We start from the raw sequence: 20,371 nt of genomic DNA, 5'->3' as shown, positions 1-20,371 counted from the left end.
AATAGTCTCTGTGCCAGAGTTTGCCCCAAAAAATGTTTCTCGACGCAATTATGCAAATTATGCATTTGAAGATCCCAAGAGACTTCTCCAGTTGCCCCGGAATCCGAACAGGTTGAATTAATGATCAGTCACATATTTTAGCCCATTATGTGTGCTATTCAAGTGGCGAGAAACATAGAGGGAACACGATGTCCGAATCTCTTCTCCGCTGTGCGCTCCGCTGTGCGCTGCGTCTTTAACTGTTCCCGAACTCCTCCTTTTCCTTCAGTGACATGCCCTCCTGTCTGCATACTCCCCTTCAGTTCAGTCTGCCTCTCATAACGGTTACTGGAAATGACACACGGGAGGCGGTCGAAAGGCAAATGTCCCCCCCCCAAAAAAAATATAATGTGCTGTAGTTATGATTCACCTGGAAGCCACATTTGGATCAGATTTATAATAAACCAGACAACACTTAGCGTATAGAGGGATCTTTTCAGTAATGGGACGCTAAAAGAACGCAGTATCAAATCGTCGACGGGTATTGAATGAGTCCAGAATAATTTCTACGGTCTGAAAGAAAATATCGTTCATGTGTTTAAGCCTAGTGGTGTGTTGATTCCGTGTACCGGCCCTGGAGATCCGCTGCTGTATCGTGGGACGACAGTGATTAGAGCGGACAGACGTGGTTCTCTCCATATCCACACGAGTACAACTTTATTGCCGTGATTTTTTTTTGATTTATTTATTTTTGCCCGTGTGTTAGTGCAAAGAGCAGCATCTATATTTCCCTAATGAAAATTACTCTTTGGAAGGGTTCCCGGGTCGTGACAGAGATGATGTCGAGTAAAAGTGTGGAATGGCTTCAAGAGGAACTTGAGTCCGGGCTCGGGTTGAGCTCACTACTGCTGTTGGACTGCCGATCTCACGAACTCTACGAATCGTCACACATTGAGTCGGCCATCAATCTGGCGATTCCCGGTTTGATGCTGCGGAGACTTAAAAAGGGGAATCTACCGATCCGGTCCATCATCCCCAACAACGAGGATAAGGAGAAATTCGTAAAGCGATGCAAGACAGATATGGTTGTTCTCTACGACGAGGCCACTACGGACTGGCAGGAGACCGGGCTGGTCAGCTCTGTCCTCGGCATGCTGCTGCAGAAGCTCCGGGATGACGGGTGCAAGGCTTTTTACCTGGAAGGTGAGAGTTAGTTTCTTTGGTCTTTCATTGTGATATTTCCGTATTCTATTCTACACTCTTGGGGGGGGAAGGATAACCCTTTAGAGAATCCTTTTGGTTTCAGATAAATCACATTTGGGGTTCCATGTTGAACCCATTCCAAAGAGGGTTCTACATGGAACGAAAAAGGGTTCTCCTATAGGGCCAAATAACCCCTTTGGAACCCTTTTTTTTCTAAGAGTGTATATTCTATTCTGTTCTAGACTACCTGTTAGTTTGCGAATCCACTATAGCCCAAACTATATTCTATTCCTCAGCCTGGTCTCATAGGCTAGACGTAACATACTAAATTCACTGTCTGGATTTTAATGTACTATATGATATATTATGTTTGGTATGGTTACATAAGACAGGAGGTTACTAAGGTTACATAAGACAGGAGGTTATTAAAGGCAAAAATTGAAAGGAGGGTGGTTGGTCAGGTAGATAACACAAACGTCTAGCAACCCGAAGATTGTGTGTTCGAATCTCATCACATACGATTTTAGCAACTTTGCAACTACTTAGCATGTTAGCTAACCTTTCTCCTAACTCTAACCTTAACCTCTTACATCTAGACGTTCCGCTAGCGGAACACCTGCTCCAATATCCAATGATAGGCGTGGCGCGAATGACAAATTCCTCAAAAATACAAAAACTTCAATTTTTCAAACATATGACTATTTCACAGCATTTTAAAGACAAGACTCTCCTTTATCTAACCACACTGTTTCAAAAAGGCTTTACAGCGAAAGCAAAACATTAGATTATGTCAGCAGAGTACCAAGCCAGAAATAATCAGACACCCATTTTTCAAGCTAGCATATAATGTCACAAAAAACAAAACCACAGCTAAATGCAGCACTAACCTTTGATGATCTTCATCAGATGACAACCCTAGGACATTATGTTATACAATGCATGCATGTTTTGTTCAATCAAGTTCATATTTATATCAAAAACCAGCTTTTTACATTAGCATGTGACGTTCAGAACTAGCATACCCCCCGCAAACATCCGGTGAATTTACTAAATTACTCACGATAAACGTTCACAAAAAACATAACAATTATTTTAAGAATTATAGATACAGAACTCCTCTATGCACTCGATATGTCCGATTTTAAAATAGCTTTTCGGTGAAAGCACGTTTTGCAATATTCTCAGTAGATAGCCCAGCCATCACGGCTAGCCATTTAGACACCGACCAAGTTTAGCCCTGACCAAACTCCGATTTACTATTACAAAAGTTTCATTACCATTGTTGTCTTCGTCAGAATGCACTCCCAGGACTGCTACTTCAATAACAAATGTTGGTTTGGTCCAAAAGTGGAATCCATCGTTATATCCGAATAGCGGCGTTTTGTTCGTGCGTTCCAGACACTATCCGAAATGGTAAAGAAGGGTCGTGCGCATGGCGCAATTCGTGACAAAAAAATTCTAAATATTCCATTACCGTACTTCGAAGCATGTCAACCGCTGTTTAAAATCTGTTTGCCATTTTTCTCGTAGAAAAGCGATAATATTCCGACCGGGAATCTCCTTTTCGGCAAACAGAGGAAGAAATCACAAAGATGGGGGCGGTCAGGTCACGCGCCTAAGCCCACAGTCCCTTGATCGGCCACTTGAGAAAGGCGATAATGTGTTTCAGCCTGGGGCTGGGATGACGACATTCAGGTTTTTCCCGGGCTCTGAGCGCCTATGGACGACGTAGGAAGTGTCACGTTAGAGCAGAGATCCTTAGTAAAAGATAGAGATGGCAAAGAAGTTCCAGAAATGGTCAGACAGGCCACTTCCTGTAAAGGAATCTCTCAGGTTTTGACCTGCCATTTGAGTTCTGTTATACTCACAGACACCATTCAAACAGTTTTAGAAACTTTAGGGTGTTTTCTATCCATATATAATAAGTATATGCATATTCTAGTTACTGGGTAGGATTAGTAACCAGATTAAATCGGGTAAGTTTTTTATCCAGCCGTGAAAATACTGCCCCCTAGCCATAAGAGGTTAACCCTAACCTTATGCCTTTAACCTAATTCCTAACCTTAATCTTAACCAGGGATGAAAACTAGTCACCTTTCAGTGAAATTCGCCATTTTGAATCCAAAATAGGTGACCTACGTGATTTGTGTAGATCCGATGATAAAACTTTAGGGGGGGGGGGGGGGGTGGAGCAATACTGGCTGTGTCCAAGGCTCAGCCAATCGTTCACATAACAACAGAATGCAGTGCAGCACGCGACTGAAGAAAGAAGAGACAACCAATTTACTAGTTACAGCATCAGCGTTCGCTCTGGAAAGGCAGCTTGTCAGTTACAGCAGCGCGTCCCCTGAACGATAACGATGAGGTAACGTTAGGCGAGAAGCCTGACCACGGAGACCGCGGGTGAGAAGGTGATGATGCGTACTTCATGAGCTGTAACCGAAAAAACAACTGCCATTTGGAAAGTTTGAGGTGAGGGAGAAAGTGTGGTGGAACGAGTATTTTAAGTAACTTGCTAGCTGGATCGAATTCCCCGCTAGCTAGCCAGAGAAATATTGAGCAACATTAGCCAACTTATCTGATCAAATAATTGAGTTTATAGTTTAGAAAATTTGCTGGTTAATAAAGTCAGAAAGCTAATTTTAGCTAGCTAACGTTACAACATCAGATGAGCAAACGTTAGTAACCTAACCAATTCGCTATAGTATTAACTGGTAAACGTTAGTAACCTAACCAATTCACTATAGTATTAACTGGTAACGTTAGTAACCTAACCAATTCGCTATAGTATTAACTGGTAACGTTAGTAACCTAACCAATTCGCTATAGTATTAACTGGTAAAACGACTCCTTGCCGTTCCTCAAGTTATAACGTGTTAGTTACTTACTAAACCCTGGCAATCTGTGTGAAATGTTAACTAGTTAACGAACTAACCACTATCTGTTAACGAATGTTTTCCCTCTACAGTCTGTGGTTAATATTCAGAATGAGAGAATTAGGTGAAAATGAGGCGTTGCTTGTTAAACAAGTGGATTCAGGGATCAAGTGTAGCTGGAGTTGGTCCTGGTTTAAACTGGACGCCTCTATAGAGGTGAAAGAAACACCACACACTTTCCCTCTGTCTCACTTCTTCAATACAGTGGATACAAAGGGGTATGCCAGGTGTACTCTCTGCCTGAAAGAGATCAATTATACCAACAAAGGGTACCATGCTCTGCTGGCACGTTGTAGAACAGACGTCCACAGGCAGAAAGTGTACAATGTAATAATGTGCAGACAAAATATATTGTTTTAGTTGTGTTGAACTTGACAGTAACACCTGTATGAGTGAGGGGCGATTTGATTTTTTTTTTTTTTTACTCAGTGAATATTATTTTTGCACAAATGTGGCCTTGTGTACTTGATCAATGTCTACGATAATGGCTACTATAATAGACCAACAATAGAATGCTTGTTTGTTTTTATTCTATTTCTACTTTAAGATGGGGTTTTTTCTTCCCCAAGTTCAATATTTAGATGTGTGTGGTCACAAGCCTTCTATTATAAAGGCTGTCATGGCTAACTGCAATATTAGTGTATTGTTTTTTTCCTCAAGACTTGAGTGTCATTTGGAGTAAATGTAACAGTGTAGGTTCCGTCCCTCTCTTCGCCCCAACCTGGGCTCGAACCAGGGACCCTTGCACACATCAACAACTGACACCCCACGAAGCATCGTTACCCATCGCGCCACAAAAGCCGCCGCGGCCCTTGCAACGCAAGGGGAAACCCTACTTCAAGTCTCAGAGCGAGTGACGTCACTGATTGAAACGCTATTAGCGCGCACCACCGCTAACTAACTAGCCATTTCACATCGGTTACATAAAGTCTAGGCAACAAATAACATTGGATTGTTTTCTTTACATTTTTTTAGCTGTGAGTTCGGTTCACATGAACCACTTTTTATTTTACACACAGAGACTGATCATATAGATTATATTATTTGTTGTTTAGTTAGTTAAATCCTGTATTTTCCCCTAGCAGGGATTTATTGCATGTTTCAGTGCAAAAAGAAAGTGTCACCATTTTAGGCCCTCAGCAGTTGGCATCACTGCCTAACGCCTAGGCTAGCTAACGTTAGCAACAACAAATTGGAATTCGCAACATATCATACGTTTGGCAAATCCGTAACATATTGTACGAGTTGCAATTCGTAACATACTGTATCATATGAATTGTAATTGGTAACATATCATACTAAATGGAGTGTCACGAATTTACGTACAGAATAATACGAAATGCTGTGAAACCAGGTTGCAGCCATTCCTAAGGGGCTACTAGGTAGCCTAGTGGTTTCGAATCCCCGAGCGGACGAGGTACAAAATCTGTCGTTCTGCCACTGAACAAGGCAGTTTAACCCACTGTTCCTCGGTAGGCCGTCATTGTAAATAAAAATGTGTTATTAACTGACTTGCCAAGTTAAATAAAGATACTGTAGTTACCACTGGATTATAGCCCAAAGTTAAATTGTAGTTAAATCAAGGCAACAGTATTATAGTATGTATCTATTTGTTTCCCTTTCAACAAGTTACACTATTATTTTCCTTTCGAGTCTGTATCATATTAAAGTTGTAAAATAATTGTTGTCTGAATGAAAAGTCAGTGGAATGCAGCTCCGGTTCCCATGCCATAATACACAGTATTAGGATATAAAACATTACAGAAAATAATACTGCTCTTTATTTTTCCTAGCCACCGTGCTTCTACACCTGCATTGCTTGCTGTTTGGGGGGTTTTAGGCTGGGTTTCTGTACAGCACTTTGAGATATCAGCTGATGTACGAAGGGCTAAATATAAATACATTTGATTTGATTTTGATTTGATATTTTCTCAAGTGCTTCAAGTTAAACCAATTTATATATTTTTTTTTCATATTTTTTTGTTGTTGTCCCTTTGTTGGAATCAATCGTGGAAAGGCAGTCGTGGAAATGATAAATTCTTCTTCTATTGTCTAATAGTCGCTTATTTCTTACTCTGTCACAGTAGTAAGAATCACAATGGTTCAAGCCCTTTAACTTTCGACTGTTAGACTAACCTAATCCAGTAAACATGTTATATGAATTATTTAAAGGGTTTTTGAAAGAATGTGGAATGAACCAAATATGTTTTCAATTAATGTTCTAAAATGGTTCTGCCATGTTGTACTGTGTTCCTTCTGGAAAATACTTTCGTTTCATAAATGCACAGGGCCTCGTCTCCCAGTTGGGATGTAGGTCTAACTTAAAGGATTCTGATGAGCCACACCCGTCGCTGACAGGTCTAACAAATCCAGCACCCAGCCATGCAATCTCCATAGACAAAAATTGGCAGTAGAATGGCCTTCCTGAAGAGCTCAGTGACTTCCAACGTGGCACCGTCAAAGGATGCCACCTTTCCAACACGCCAGCTCGTAAAATTTCTGCCCTGTTAACCTGTTGGGGCTACAGGTTAGCAATGAACCCCGAGTCGGGATTGCTAACAAGGCTGGAAATTCAAAACATCAAAAATCTAATAATTTCAATTTCTCAAACAATCAACTATTTTACACAATTTAAAAGATAAACATCTCCTTAATCTAACCACATTGTTCGATTTTCAAAGAGGCTTTACGGCAAAAGCATAAAGTTAGATTATGTTAGGACAGTACATAGCCACAAAAGTACAAACATCCATTTTCAATTCAAGGTCAGGCGTCACCAAAAGCAGAAACCAGCTAGAATTATGCACTAACCTTTGTCAATCTCCATCAGATGACACTCCTAGGACATTATTTTATACAATACATGCATTTTTTGTTCCATCAAGTTCATATTTATATCCAAAAACAGCATTTTACAGTAGCGTGAAATTCAGATTTTTTTCTTCTCTGAAATGCTTCCGGTGAACATAACAAAATTACTATTCGAAAACATTGGTAAATTATAATATTGTCATTCAAAGAATAATATATTATCATCTCGTAATTGCTACCGAATGGCCAGATCTCAAAATAACTTTACTGGGAAATCACATTTTGCAATAAACGGGGTGCTATGCTAAGAACAATAAGCTTCCCCGGTCAACTGTAAGTGCTGTTATTGTGAAGTGGAAACTTCTAGGAGCAACAACGGCTCAACCGCGAAGTGGTAGGCCACAGAAGCTCACCCCTGAGTGCTGAAGCGTGTAGCGCGTAAAAATTGTCTGTCCTCTGTTGCAACACTCATTACCGAGTTCCAAACTGCCTCTGGAAGCAACGTCAGTAAACTAACTGTTTGTTGGGAGCTTAATGAAGTGGGTTTCCATGGCCGAGCAGTCGCACACAAGCCTAAAATCACCATGGGCAATGCCAAGCGTCGGCTGGAGTGGTGTAAATCCCGCCACCATTGGACTCTGGAGCAGTGGAAACGCGTTCTCTGGAGTGATGAATCACGCTTCACCAACTGGCAGTCCAACGGACAAATCTGGGTTTGTCGAATGCCAGAAGAACACTACCTGCCCCAATGCATAGTGCCAACTGTAAAGTTTGGTGGAGGAGGAATTATTGTTTGGGGCTGTTTTTCATGGTTCGGGCTAACACTATTGCATACAATGACATTGTAGACAATTCTGTGCTTCCAACTTGGTAGCAACAGTTTGGAGAAGGCCCTTACCTGTTTCAGCATGACAATGCCCCCTGTGCACAAAGCAAGGTCCATGTAGAAATGGTTTGTTGAGATCGGTGTGGAAGAACTTGACTGACCTGCACAGAGTCCTGACTTCAACCCCATTGAACACCTTTGGGATGAATTGGAACGCCGACTGCGAGCCAGGCCTAATCACCCAACATCAGTACCCGACCTCACTAATTCTCTTGTGGCTGAATGGAAGCAAGTCCCAGCAGCAATGTTCCAACATCCTAGTGGAAAGCCTTCCCAGAAGACTGGAAGCTGGTATAGCAGTAAAGCGGGGGACCAACTCCAGATTCGATCTGCAGGTGTCCACATACTTTTGGTTATGTAGACAGTAGTAGTTCCAAATCTTGGTCCCGTTTCCCGATGGCGATGGAATTTAGGCTCATGGGTGTTTTTAACGATGCATCTTTTCGTACGACGACCGAAGATGTAACATGCGTTTCTCAAAACACCTTGCAGAAAGAACATTCGCAAAACTGTATCGTTGAGGCACGTTGTTAATACTGATAGAATTGATAGAAAGACAGCTCTGCTCTCGGATCAGATTTCTCCATTTAAATCTTACCGTAACATTATAATTATTCCACCAGTACTGACGACGGATCAGTTCCTAGAGAGATATTATCACGTATGACGGCAAATATTCAGGCGGCTTATTCTAATGCTTACCCTATATAATAGGCTAAACTTCATAAACGATATTGAGACAAATTACAGACAGTAGCCTACAAGTAGCAATTTAGCAACTCAATTGATTTAACAAGCAATGTAATTCAATATGATTTAAATATATAGGCCTATAGCCAACTGTATTTACATGTTAATGCTTTCATCTCAGTTGTATTTATTTGATGCATCCTTTTTATACGTCGCTTGTTTGTATGAATTGATGCAAAGACATGGGCAACTTTGAATTGGTAGTCAAATTTGTTCTAAAGTTATGGCGGTCATAGCGGATAAACCATGAGATTCTACATTTACCGGAGATGTTCTGTGTATGAAGTGACGCGGGGGGGGGGGAAAAGCATCTTTACGATGCATTTAGCTGTTCTACCAGTGGTCTAACGTTAAATTACGAGCGTTTTCAAGTGCAACGTTAATAACCATGCTTTTTGGGAAACAGCTCGGAGATTTAACGATGCTCCTACGAAGGATCTAACGATGAATTTAACCATAAGATGCTTTTTTGGGGGGGGGGGGGAACCGGGCCCAGATTCATTACCCATATCCATAGAAAGATAGACCTATGAAATGTAATGTCCTTTTATGTTGAAGGAGTGGAAACGTGGGATATACAGTAATCCCATTCCCAAAACATCAGTGTTTGAGATGGGTTTATTATTGTGTTATAGGGTTTAATGTGCTAATGTATCAGTATACATTTTATCTTACCATCATGTAGGAAGTAGGCCTATCTCCGTTTCCTGTCTCCACATATAAATAGTATCAGGTTGTTTTTTGGAGTTTATTTCACCATTTTGAATTGATATATGCTGTTCACACCTTTTGTTCAGTATTCTGGTAGATCTCTGTTCATGCTATCATTCATCACACACAGAGACGATATTCCAATTTACACATCGGACAATAAAGCTATAATCTAATCTAATCTCTCTGTATTGTATTTACAGAATAGCTGGAATGAGGTGTCACAGAATCTTTCTCATATTGTGATTCTGACCCATCTGTGTTCCTGTTCTTTCCAGCAGTTCTCTTCTGTTTTATTTGATTCTATTCTATTTGATTCTATTCTAAAACATCTCTGTTGTTCTTTCCAGCAGTTCTCTTCTGTTTTATTTGATTCTATTCTATTTGATTCTATTCTAAAACATCTCTGTTGTTCTTTCCAGCAGTTCTCTTCTGTTTTATTTGATTTTATTTGATTCTATTCTAAAACATCTCTGTTGTTGTTTACAGCAGTTCTCTTCTGTTTTATTTGATTCTATTCTATTTGATTCTATTTTATTTGATTCTATTCTAAAACGTCTCCATTGTTGTTTCCAGGTGGTTTCAACAAGTTCCAGACAGACTACCCAGAACACTGTGAGATCAACCTTGACTGTTCTTCCCCCAGCAGCTCCCCGCCTGCGTCTGTCCTGGGGCTAGGGGGGCTGAGGATCAGCCCTGACTGTTCTGACGGGGAGTCATCGGACAGAGAGCCGGGCAGCGCTACCGAGTCCGAGGGTAGCCCTCTCCCAAACAACCAGCCTGCCTTCCCGGTCCAGATCTTACCGTACCTCTACCTGGGCTGTGCCAAAGACTCCACCAACCTGGATATCCTGGGGAAGTATAATATTAAGTATATCCTGAACGTCACGCCCAACCTGCCCAACATGTTTGAACACGACGGAGACTTCAAGTACAAACAGATCCCCATTTCCGATCACTGGAGCCAAAACCTCTCGCAGTTTTTCCCAGAGGCCATTTCTTTCATTGGTGAGTTGTGGCACTAGTCTGCTCATTTGGATGTTGTTCAATCACAGATCAGCTGGAGTTCAAAGTCTTTTCATTCTTGTCTTGTGTTGTAATGTTCGTTTGCGTAATGTTTCATGAACCCAGGTCATAGTTGATTCATTTGAAAACGATTTCCTCAGCTCTTCCCACCGGCATGCAGGTTATATAACTATAAAACTAAATTAGGCATTGATAGACTCATTAAGTTGTTGGCTGAGTCAAACAAGCTGTCTTATTGCTTAAAACATAGATTTATAAGTACAATAACAAATTTTATAACTCAAAATATATATAGTATAGATGTATTAGTCAGCAACTTAAACTAACAAGACTCAGATGCTTCACCCTTCACGAAACAACTCTGATTGATCTCTTCTGAGCGGTTTGTGGTATTTCCTGCTACACGCCTCATTTCACACCATGAACGCTATGAGTCATGACTTGATCTGAGTCGCTCTAGCGTTGGAAGGATTATAGCATCAAATCACAGAGTGGGCCTTTTAATTAACTCATCAAAAGTTGGCCTTACAGGTTTCTAGCACACTCGTTATACAACAGAAGGGAATCTGTGAATGAAGTCGGCCAGGTCATCTTGAGTACCACCGTGAATGAAGTAGGCCAGGTCATCTTGAGTACCACCGTGAATGAAGTAGGCCAGGTCATCTTGAGAACCACTGTGAATGAAGTAGGCCAGGTCATCTTGAGTACCACCGTGAATGAAGTAGGCCAGGTCATCTTGAGAACCACTGTGAATGAAGTAGGCCAGGTCATCGTGAGAACCACTGTGAATGAAGTAGGCCAGGTCATCTTGAGAACCACTGTGAATGAAGTAGGCCAGGTCATCTTGAGAAACACTGTGAACGAAGTAGGCCAGGTCATCTTGAGAACCACTGTGAACGAAGTAGGCCAGGTCATCTTGAGAACCACTGTGAATGAAGTAGGCCAGGTCATCTTGAGAACCACTGTGAATGAAGTAGGCCAGGTCATCTTGAGTACCACTGTGAATGAAGTAGGCCAGGTCATCTTGAGTACCACTGTGAATGAAGTAGGCCAGGTCATCTTGAGAACCACTGTGAACGAAGTAGGCCAGGTCATCTTGAGAACCACTGTGAATGAAGTAGGCCAGGTCATCGTGAGAACCACTGTGAATGAAGTAGGCCAGGTCATCGTGAGAACCACTGTGAATGAAGTAGGCCAGGTCATCTTGAGAACCACTGTGAACGAAGTAGGACAGGTCATCTTGAGAACCACTGTGAATGAAGTAGAGTAGGTCATCGTGAGAACCACTGTGACGACTGAAGAATGAAGGATAGACTAACATGTTGACCACCCACCAACCACCACCCTTGCATGCGCGAGCGTTGCAAAATTTACACAAACGTTATTCTATTTGATTTTTAAAAAACACATAAAAATACACCTTATGGAACAGCAGGATTGTGAAGCAACACAAACATAGACACATGCATACAAACACACGATAACATACGGACTATACACACATGGATTTTGTGTTATAGATATGTGGTAGTAGAGTAGAGGCCTGAGGGCACACACTTAATATGTTAGGAATGTATTGTAAGGTTTTTAATCTGCCTTAATTTTGCTGGATCCCAGGAAGAGTAGCTGCTGCCTTGGCAGGAACTAATGGGGATCCATAATAAACCCCAGGAAGAGTAGCTGCTGCCTTGGCAGGAACTAATGGGGATCCATAATAAACTCCAGGAAGAGTAGCTACTGCCTTGTCAGGAACTAATGGGGATCCATAATAAACCCCAGGAAGAGTAGCTGCTGCCTTGGCAGGAACTAATGGGGATCCATAATAAACCCCAGGAAGAGTAGCTGCTGCCTTGGCATGAAGTAATGGGGATCTGTAATAAATCCCAGGAAGAGTAGCTGCTGCCTTGGCAGGAAGTAATGGGGATTATTAATAAACTCCAGGAAGAGTAGCTGCTGCCTTGGCAGGAACTAATGGGGATCCATAATAAACCCGGGGGCGCGCGGCAGGAACGGGGACCCCCCGGGGTAGCTGCCTCCTTGGCAGGAACTAATGGGGATCCATAATAAACCCCAGGAAGAGTAGCTGCTGCCTTGACAGGAACTAATGGGGATCCATAATAAACTCCAGGAAGAGTAGCTCCTGCCTTGGCAGGAACTAATGGGGATCCATAATAAACCCCAGGAAGAGTAGCTGCTGCCTTGGCAGGAACTAATGGGGATCCATAATAAACACCAGAAGAGTAGCTGCTGCCTTGGCAGGAACTAATGGGGATCCATAATTAATACAATTGTTGCACCCACACTGCTCGCACGCGTCAACGAGCGTCTGCTTAGCCAGGTGCAAAAATAGAACTTTGTTCTATTTGTGATGCTTGAAGCGCTGCAATTCCCGCCTCTCCCATCTCCTCATTGGTTTTTAGGATTATATACCCACGTGGGTGATTGAAAGATGAACTGAGGTCCACACTCCAGTCCAGTTGGTGGTGGTAATGCACCAACTGGTAATGCAGTTGGTTGTCAACCGCCATATAAAATCCAAAGAAGAAGAAGCCTGAAGGAGGAGAGATGACTAGAAACTAACTTCCCAGTTTCCCCTTTTATCTGTGGATTAATTGTGGGAGTAGAGGACCTTGTGCATTTCAGGTAAAATAACAACCCAATGTTTATATCCCATGACAAATTAGCTAGCAACGGGTGGCATCCCTACGTCTAAATATTCCTGTTACATTGCACAACCTTCAATGTTATGTCATAATTACGTAAAATTCTGGCAAATTAGTTCGCAACGAGCCAGGAGGCCCAAACTGTTGCATATACCCTGACTCTGCGTGCAATGAACGCAAGAGAAGTGACACAATTTCACCTGGTTAATATTGCCTGCTAACCTGGATTTCTTTTAGCTAAATATGCAGGTTTATAAATAGATACTTCTGTGTATTGATTTTAAGAAAGGCATTGATGTTTATGGTTAGGTACAGTCGTGCAACGATTGTGCTTTTTTCGCAAATGCGCTTTTGATAAATCATCCCCCGTTTGGCGAAGTCGGCTGTCTTTGTTAGGAAAAAATAGTCTTCACAGTTCGCAACGAGCCAGGCGGCCCAAACTGCTGCATATACCCTGACTCTGTTTGCAAGAGAAGTGACACATTTTCCCTAGTTAAAATAAATTAATGTTAGCAGGTAATATTAACTAAATATGCAGGTTTAAAAATATATACTTGTGTATTGATTTTAAGAAAGGCATTGATGTTTATGGTTGGAGCAACGTGTACCTAAGCGATTATATGCAATGCAGGACAGGCTAGATAAACTAGTAATATCATCAACCATGTGTAGTTAACTAGTGATTATGATTGATTGATTGTTTTTTATAAGATAAGTTTAATGCTAGCTAGCAACTTACCTTGGCTTCTTACTGCATTCGCGTAACAGGCAGGCTCCTCGTGGAGTGCAATGTAAAGCAGGTGGTTAGAGCGTTGGACTAGTTAACTAACCGTAAGGTTGCAAGATTGAATCCCCGAGCTGACAAGGTAAAAATCTGTCGTTCTGCCCCTGAACAAGGCAGTTAACCCACCGTTCCTAGGCCGTCATTGAAAATAAGAATGTGTTCTTAACTGACTTGCCTAGTTAAATAAAGGTGTAAAAATACAAAATAAATTTAAAAAATTGCAAATCGGCGTCTAAAAATACCGATTTCCGATTGTTACGAAAACTTGAAATTGGCCCTAATTAATCGGCCATTCTGATTAATCGGTCGACCTCTAGATGTAATGAATGATGGATATCTAGGGTTGTTTGGTTGATGTAATGAATGAATGATGTCTAGGGTTGTTTGGCTGATGTAATGAATGATATCTAGGGTTGTTTGGCTGATGTAATGACTGATGGATGGCTAGAGGTTCATAGCGTCGGGCCAGTAACTGAAAGGTTGCTGGTTCGAATCACTGAGGTAACTAGGTGAAAAATCTGTCTGTACCCTTGAGCAAGACACTTAGCCCTAATTGCTCCTGTACTTCCCTCTGGATAAGAGCGTCTGCTAGATAACTAAAATATAAATGCAAGATAAAAACCTCAGGGGGAAACAGTGAAGAAAAACAGTTTAACCTCATCCATGACTTGAAAGACATTAGCATCAGTTATAGCAGCATTTGTGTTAGCTATCTAATTGACTTGACATCAAAATTGATGTTGAAACGTTCTTCTTTTTTTGTTGTGAAAACAGCTGTCTCTTCTCTTCATCAAAAGAGTTAAAACCACTGGGTACAGTTTGTCAGACAGTGTTAAATAAACGTGTACAGCGGTGAAATAAGGAGAGAAGCTGTATTGTAGCTGTCATCCTGTCAATAACGCAGGTTTATTACTAGTCCCCGAAGTCCTTCTCTGTTCATGGTCACACCTGGGCCTGAATCCTAATTGGCACCCCGTTCCCTACGGAAGTAGTGCACTATATATTGGGAATAGGGCTCTGGTCTAAAGTAGTGCACTATATATTGGGAATAGGGCTCTGGTCTGAAGTAGTGCACTAAATAGTGCTCTGGTCTAAAGTAGTGCACTATATATTGGGAATAGGGCTCTGGTCTAAAGTAGTGCACTATATATTGGGAATAGGGCTCTGGTCTAAAGTAGTACACTATATAGGGAATAGGGCTCTGGTCTAAAGTAGTGCACTATATAGTGAATAGGGCACTGGTCTAAAGTAGTGCACTATATAGGGAATAGGGCTCTGGTCTAAAGTAGTGCACTATATAGGGAATAGGGCTCTGGTCTAAAGTAGTGCACTATATAGTGAATAGGGCTCTGGTCTAAAGTAGTGCACTATATAGGGAATAGGGCTCTGGTCTAAAGTAGTGCACTATATAGGGAATAGGGCTCTGGTCTAAAGTAGTGCACTATATAGTGAATAGGGCTCTGGTCTAAAGTAGTGCACTATATAGGGAATAGGGTTCCACAGCAACAATCCTTTCAGAAAGTTTCTCTTGACTTATTCCCTCTGCACAAGACAAACTCCCACGTCTACCAATCTGGACGCGTTTTCACCTTGGATCCGCAGTAGCAATAGAAAATAAAATAAATCTGTTTTGACTGTTGCGAATCAAACAAGACGGTGTAGGACTCCGTGTTAGTCAGGCCAGTTGAGTCACGACTATACACAAAGAATTATAACAGAGGTTTGTTTTATTATGTTTACTTATTACCTCAGCCGCTTTGCAGCAGACGCCAGACTATTTGACAATAGTTTCAGTATTTCAGACCAGACTATTTGCGAGCGATCAGCCGCTTTGCAGTCAGTTTCAGACCCAGACTGACTGTTCGACAGACCGCTAGCTGTTCAGTATTTCAGACGCGCAGCACAGACGCTTTGACAATAGTTTCAGTATTTCAGACCAGACTATTTGACAATAGTTTCAGTATTTCAGAACCAGACTATTTGACAATAGTTTCAGTATTTCAGACCAGACTATTTGATTATATTTTCAGTATTTCAGACCAGACTATTTGCCAATAGTTTCAATATTTTAGATCAGACCATTTGTGGTTAGTTTCAGTATGTAATTAATCAGCCTACTACTGGACGAATACCCAGGGTTTTCCCCTCATCGGCTTCACGGGAATGTGTAGTTTTGGTTTGGCTCTGGAATATATCCAGCGCCGTGTTTGTTTTGAAAGTGCCACAGTTAAGAAACACACTATGATATGTGAAAGGGTCGAGTCAGAGTTTGAGGGTCTCGGTCAATCGCTGGAATGTGTGGTAACAGGGATTGCTGCTCCACTTTTAGGGAAATATGTAAAGCTACTGTAGGGGCTGTTAATTAGTTAGGACCTGTTAATTAGTTAGTTAGTTACTTTGGACCTGTTAGTTAGTTAGGGCCTGTTAGTTAGTTAGGGCCTGTTAGTTAGTTAGGGCTGTTAGTTAGTTAGGACCTGTTAGTTAGTTAGGGCCTGTTAGTTAGTTAGGACCTGTTAATTAGTTAGTTAGTTACTTTGGACCTGTTAGTTAGTTAGGGCCTGTTAGTTAGTTAGGGCCTGTTAGTTATTTAGGGCCTGTTAGTTATTTAGGGCCTGTTAGTTAGTTAGTTAGTTACTTTGGACCTGTTAGTTAGTTAGGGCCTGTTAGTTAGTTAGGGCCTGTTAGTTATTTAAGGCCTGTTAGCTAGTTAGGGCCTGTTAATTAGTTAGTTAGGGCCTGTTAGTTATTTAGGACCTGTTAATTAGTTAGTTAGGACCTGTTAGTTAGTTAGGGCCTGTTAGTTAGTTAGGGCCTGTTAGTTAGTTAGAGCCTGTTAGTTAGTTAGTTAGTTAGTTAGGACCTGTTAGTTAGTTAGGGCCTGTTAGTTATTTAGGGCCTGTTAATTAGTTAGGGCCTGTTAGTTAGTTAGTTAGTTAGTTAGTTAGTTAGTTACTTTGGACCTGTTAGTTAGTTAGGGCCTGTTAATTAGTTAGGGCCTGTTAGTTAGTTACTTTGGACTGATTTTTGCCCATTCTTTAAGGCAAAACTGCTCCAGCTCCTTTAAGTTGGATGGGTTCTGCTGGTGTACAGCAGTCTTTAAGTCATACCACAGATTCTCAATTGGATTGAGGTCTGGCCTTTGACTAGGCCATTCCAAGACATTTAAATGTTTCCCCTTAAACCACTCAAGTGTTGCTTTAGCAGTATGCTTAGTCATTGTCCTGCAGGAAGGTGAACCTCCGTCCCAGTCTCAAATCTCTGGAAAACTGAAACAGGTTTCCCTCAATAATTTCCCTGTATTTAGCACCATCCATCATTCCTTCATATCTGACCAGTTTCCCAGTCCCTGCCGATGAAAAACATGGTGGTATGGTGTTCTCGGGGTGATGAGAGGTGTTGGGTTTGTGCCAGACGTAGCGTTTTCCTTGATGGCCAAAAAGCTCAATTTTAGTCTCATCTGACCAGAGTACATTCTTCCATCTGTTTGGGGAGTCTCCCACATGCCTTTTGGCGAACACCAAAAGGCATGTTTATTTTTTTCTTTAAGCAATTGCTTTAATTCTCTGGCCACTCTTCCGTAAGGCCCAGCTCTGTGGCGTGTACGGCTTAAAGTGGCCAGGCAGATACTCCAATCTCCGCTGTGGAGCTTTGTAGCTCCTTCAGGGTTATCTTTGGTCTCTTTGTTGCCTCTCTGATTAATGCCCTCCTTGCCTGGTCTGTGAGATTTGGTGGACGGCCCTCTCTAGGCAGGTTTGTTGTGGTGTCATATTCTTTCCATTTTTTAATGGTGGACTTTATTGAACTAATTATGTGACTTCTGAAGGTAATTGGTTGCACCAGATTTTATTTAGAGGCTTCATAGCAAAGGGTGTGAATACATATGCGCGCACCACTTTTCCATTTTTTAGAATTTTTTTAAACAAGTTATTTTTTTCACTTCACCAATTTGGGCTATTTTCTGTATGTCCATTACATGAAATCCAAATAAAAATCCATGTAAATTACAGATTGTAATGCAACAAAATAGGAAAAACGCCAAGGGGGATGAATACTTTTCAAGGCACTGTATTGGTGGATAGGTAAACAAAACAGACATTGAATATCCCTTTGAGCATGGTGCAATAATTTATTACACTTTGGATGGTGTATAAATACATCCAGTCACTACAAAGATACAGGCGTCCCTCCTAACTCAGTTGCCAGAGAGGAAGGAAACCACTCAGGGATTTCACCATGAGGCCAACGGTGACTTTAAAACAGTTACAGAGTTTAATGGCTGTGAGATGAGGAAACTGAGGATGGATCAACAACATTGTAGTTACTCCACAATACTAACCTAATTGACAGAGTGAAAAGAAGGACGCCTGTACTGTATAAACATACTCCAAAACATGCATCCTGTTTGCACAAAAGTAATACTGCAAAAAAATGTGGCAAAGCAATTAACTTCTGGTCCTGAGGACAAAGTTTTATATTTGAGGCAAATCCAATACAACAAATTACTGAGTACTACTCTCCATATTTCAAGCACGGTGGTGGCTGCAACATGTTATGGGTATGCTAGTAATCGTTAACGACTGGGTAGTTTTTCAGGATAAAAAAATAAACGGAATGGAGCAAGGCACAGGCAAAATCCTAGAGGAAAACCTGGTTCAGTCTGCTTTCAACCTGACACTGGGAGATTAATTCACCTTTCAGCAGGACAATAACCTAAAAAGTTGGTGTAGCTGTTCTGTCATTATAAACTCCTGAAACCAGAGAGGTGGAGTTGGTATAGCTGTTCTCTTTTAAATATTTCTGAACACTCAAAGGCTTCACACAAGTTCAATAAAGTAAGTAAAACTCATTTATGTTGCATTAAAAAACACCTCAAACTGATCTTTACCTTCTCTCTTCCAGATGAAGCTCGTTCCAAAAAGTGTGGTATCCTGGTGCACTGCCTGGCAGGGATCAGTCGCTCGGTAACGGTCACCGTGGCATACCTGATGCAGAAGCTTAACCTGTCGCTCAACGACGCCTACGACTTCGTCAAACGCAAGAAATCCAACATCTCGCCCAACTTCAACTTCATGGGTCAGCTTCTGGACTTTGAGAGAACGTTAGGGCTCAATAGCCCATGTGACAACCACACCTCCACCAATGACCAGCTGTTCTTCACCACGCCAACCAATCATAACGTGTTCCAGCTCGACACGCTGGAATCTACATGAAAGGTTAGGAGGGGCGAGACTTGAGCGGCCAACTTGGATGTGAATGTTTATCTTCTGATCGTCAGAGGCTGGCTGGCTTTGACAGCGGATAGTCTGGGATGGTGGATGGACATGGGAAGAGGACAGGGACAGAACAGATGCCAAATGGAAGTCTGTTTTGGCTTGTTGAATCATTGGTCTCTCAGAGAGGAAGAGGAGGAAGCCTGTTCTGCTGTTTAATCTCCACAGTGGTTTGGGAAGCGCCTTATCTTGTCATCTTTTTTGACCAGCCTGTTATTTTATGTCTAAGGAAGGAAGAAGTCCTAGATGTAGACAGAACCGTACAGAGAATCATACAAAGATGGGTAACACAGATAGATGGATCTGCTGCAGTCATTCATTGATTCATTGTCGTCCTCTTGTACAAGCTCCTCATCAACAGCGTCTTGATGATGATGATGGTGCCAATGTGTTGGAGGGTCTTGGATTCACCCGTATGGAGCTGGTCTCCCTCTATTGAATGTTGGTCAATTTTTTTTTTAACAAACTTAAGTTATTATTAAAACAAAACACAAGTCTGTTCAAGTGATGCTAATAACAATGTAATTACAAGTACGTATTATCAGAATGTATGTATGTATGTATGTATGTATGTATGTATGCATTTGTATATTTGAATACATTTACACACAAATGTATTTCTACTTCCACTACTACCACTACTACTACTACTACTACTACTACTACTACTATACTCTTACCTGTACAAAAACACACTAACAGCTGAAGGAGATAGTATAACTAAAGAGAAAACAGACCAACAGAAAATAACTTTTTGATAATATTCTGGTTGTTTTTGTAATTTCTTTTCTATGTTTGTAAAGATGACCTAATACAGTTTGCACAGTGGTGAAGCCTATCGTTTCTTTGCACTTGAGAGAGAGAGAGGCATTGAGAGAGAGAGAGAGAGAGAGAGAGAGAGAGCGAGAGAGAGAGAGAGAGAGAGAGAGAGAGAGCGAGGCATTGAGAGAGAGAGAGAGAGAGCGAGGCATTGAGAGAGAGAGAGAGAGGCATTGAGAGAGAGAGAGAGAGAGCGAGGCATTGAGAGAGAGAGAGAGAGGCATTGAGAGAGAGACATTGAAAGAGAGAGAGAGACATTGAAAGAGAGAGAGAGAGAGAGAGAGAGAGAGACATTGAGAGAGAGACATTGAAAGAGAGAGAGAGACATTGAAAGAGAGAGAGAGAGAGGCATTGAGAGAGAGAGAGAGAGAGAGAGAGAGAGACATTGAGAGGAACATTCAGAGATTGAGGGACATTCAGATATTCAGAGAGAGACATTCAGAGATTGAGAGAGATTTAGAAAGGGACATTCAGAGGTTGAGAGAAGAAGAGAGGGACATTCAGAGATTGAGAGAAGAAGAGAGGGACATTCA

General features: G+C 41.5%; 1 protein-coding gene across 1 annotated transcript; it reads left to right on the top strand.

Annotated features, from left to right (window-relative positions):
• Positions 1-295: 295 nt before the first annotated feature.
• Positions 296-19,847, top strand: dusp7 (dual specificity phosphatase 7). The gene is made up of 3 exons (XM_014134132.3): positions 296-1,182; positions 9,853-10,284; positions 18,649-19,847. Exons 1-3 carry the CDS (start codon positions 774-776, stop codon positions 18,957-18,959), a joined length of 1,152 nt encoding a protein of 383 aa, XP_013989607.1. The 5' UTR covers positions 296-773; the 3' UTR covers positions 18,960-19,847.
• Positions 19,848-20,371: the final 524 nt, after the last annotated feature.

This window comes from Salmo salar, chromosome 12 (genome assembly GCF_965601325.2).
Source record: "Salmo salar chromosome 12, fSalSal1, whole genome shotgun sequence".
NCBI classification, from domain to species: domain Eukaryota; kingdom Metazoa; phylum Chordata; class Actinopteri; order Salmoniformes; family Salmonidae; genus Salmo; species Salmo salar.
Note: the sequence above shows the minus strand (reverse complement) of the source record. Positions and strands in the feature narration are given on the sequence as shown.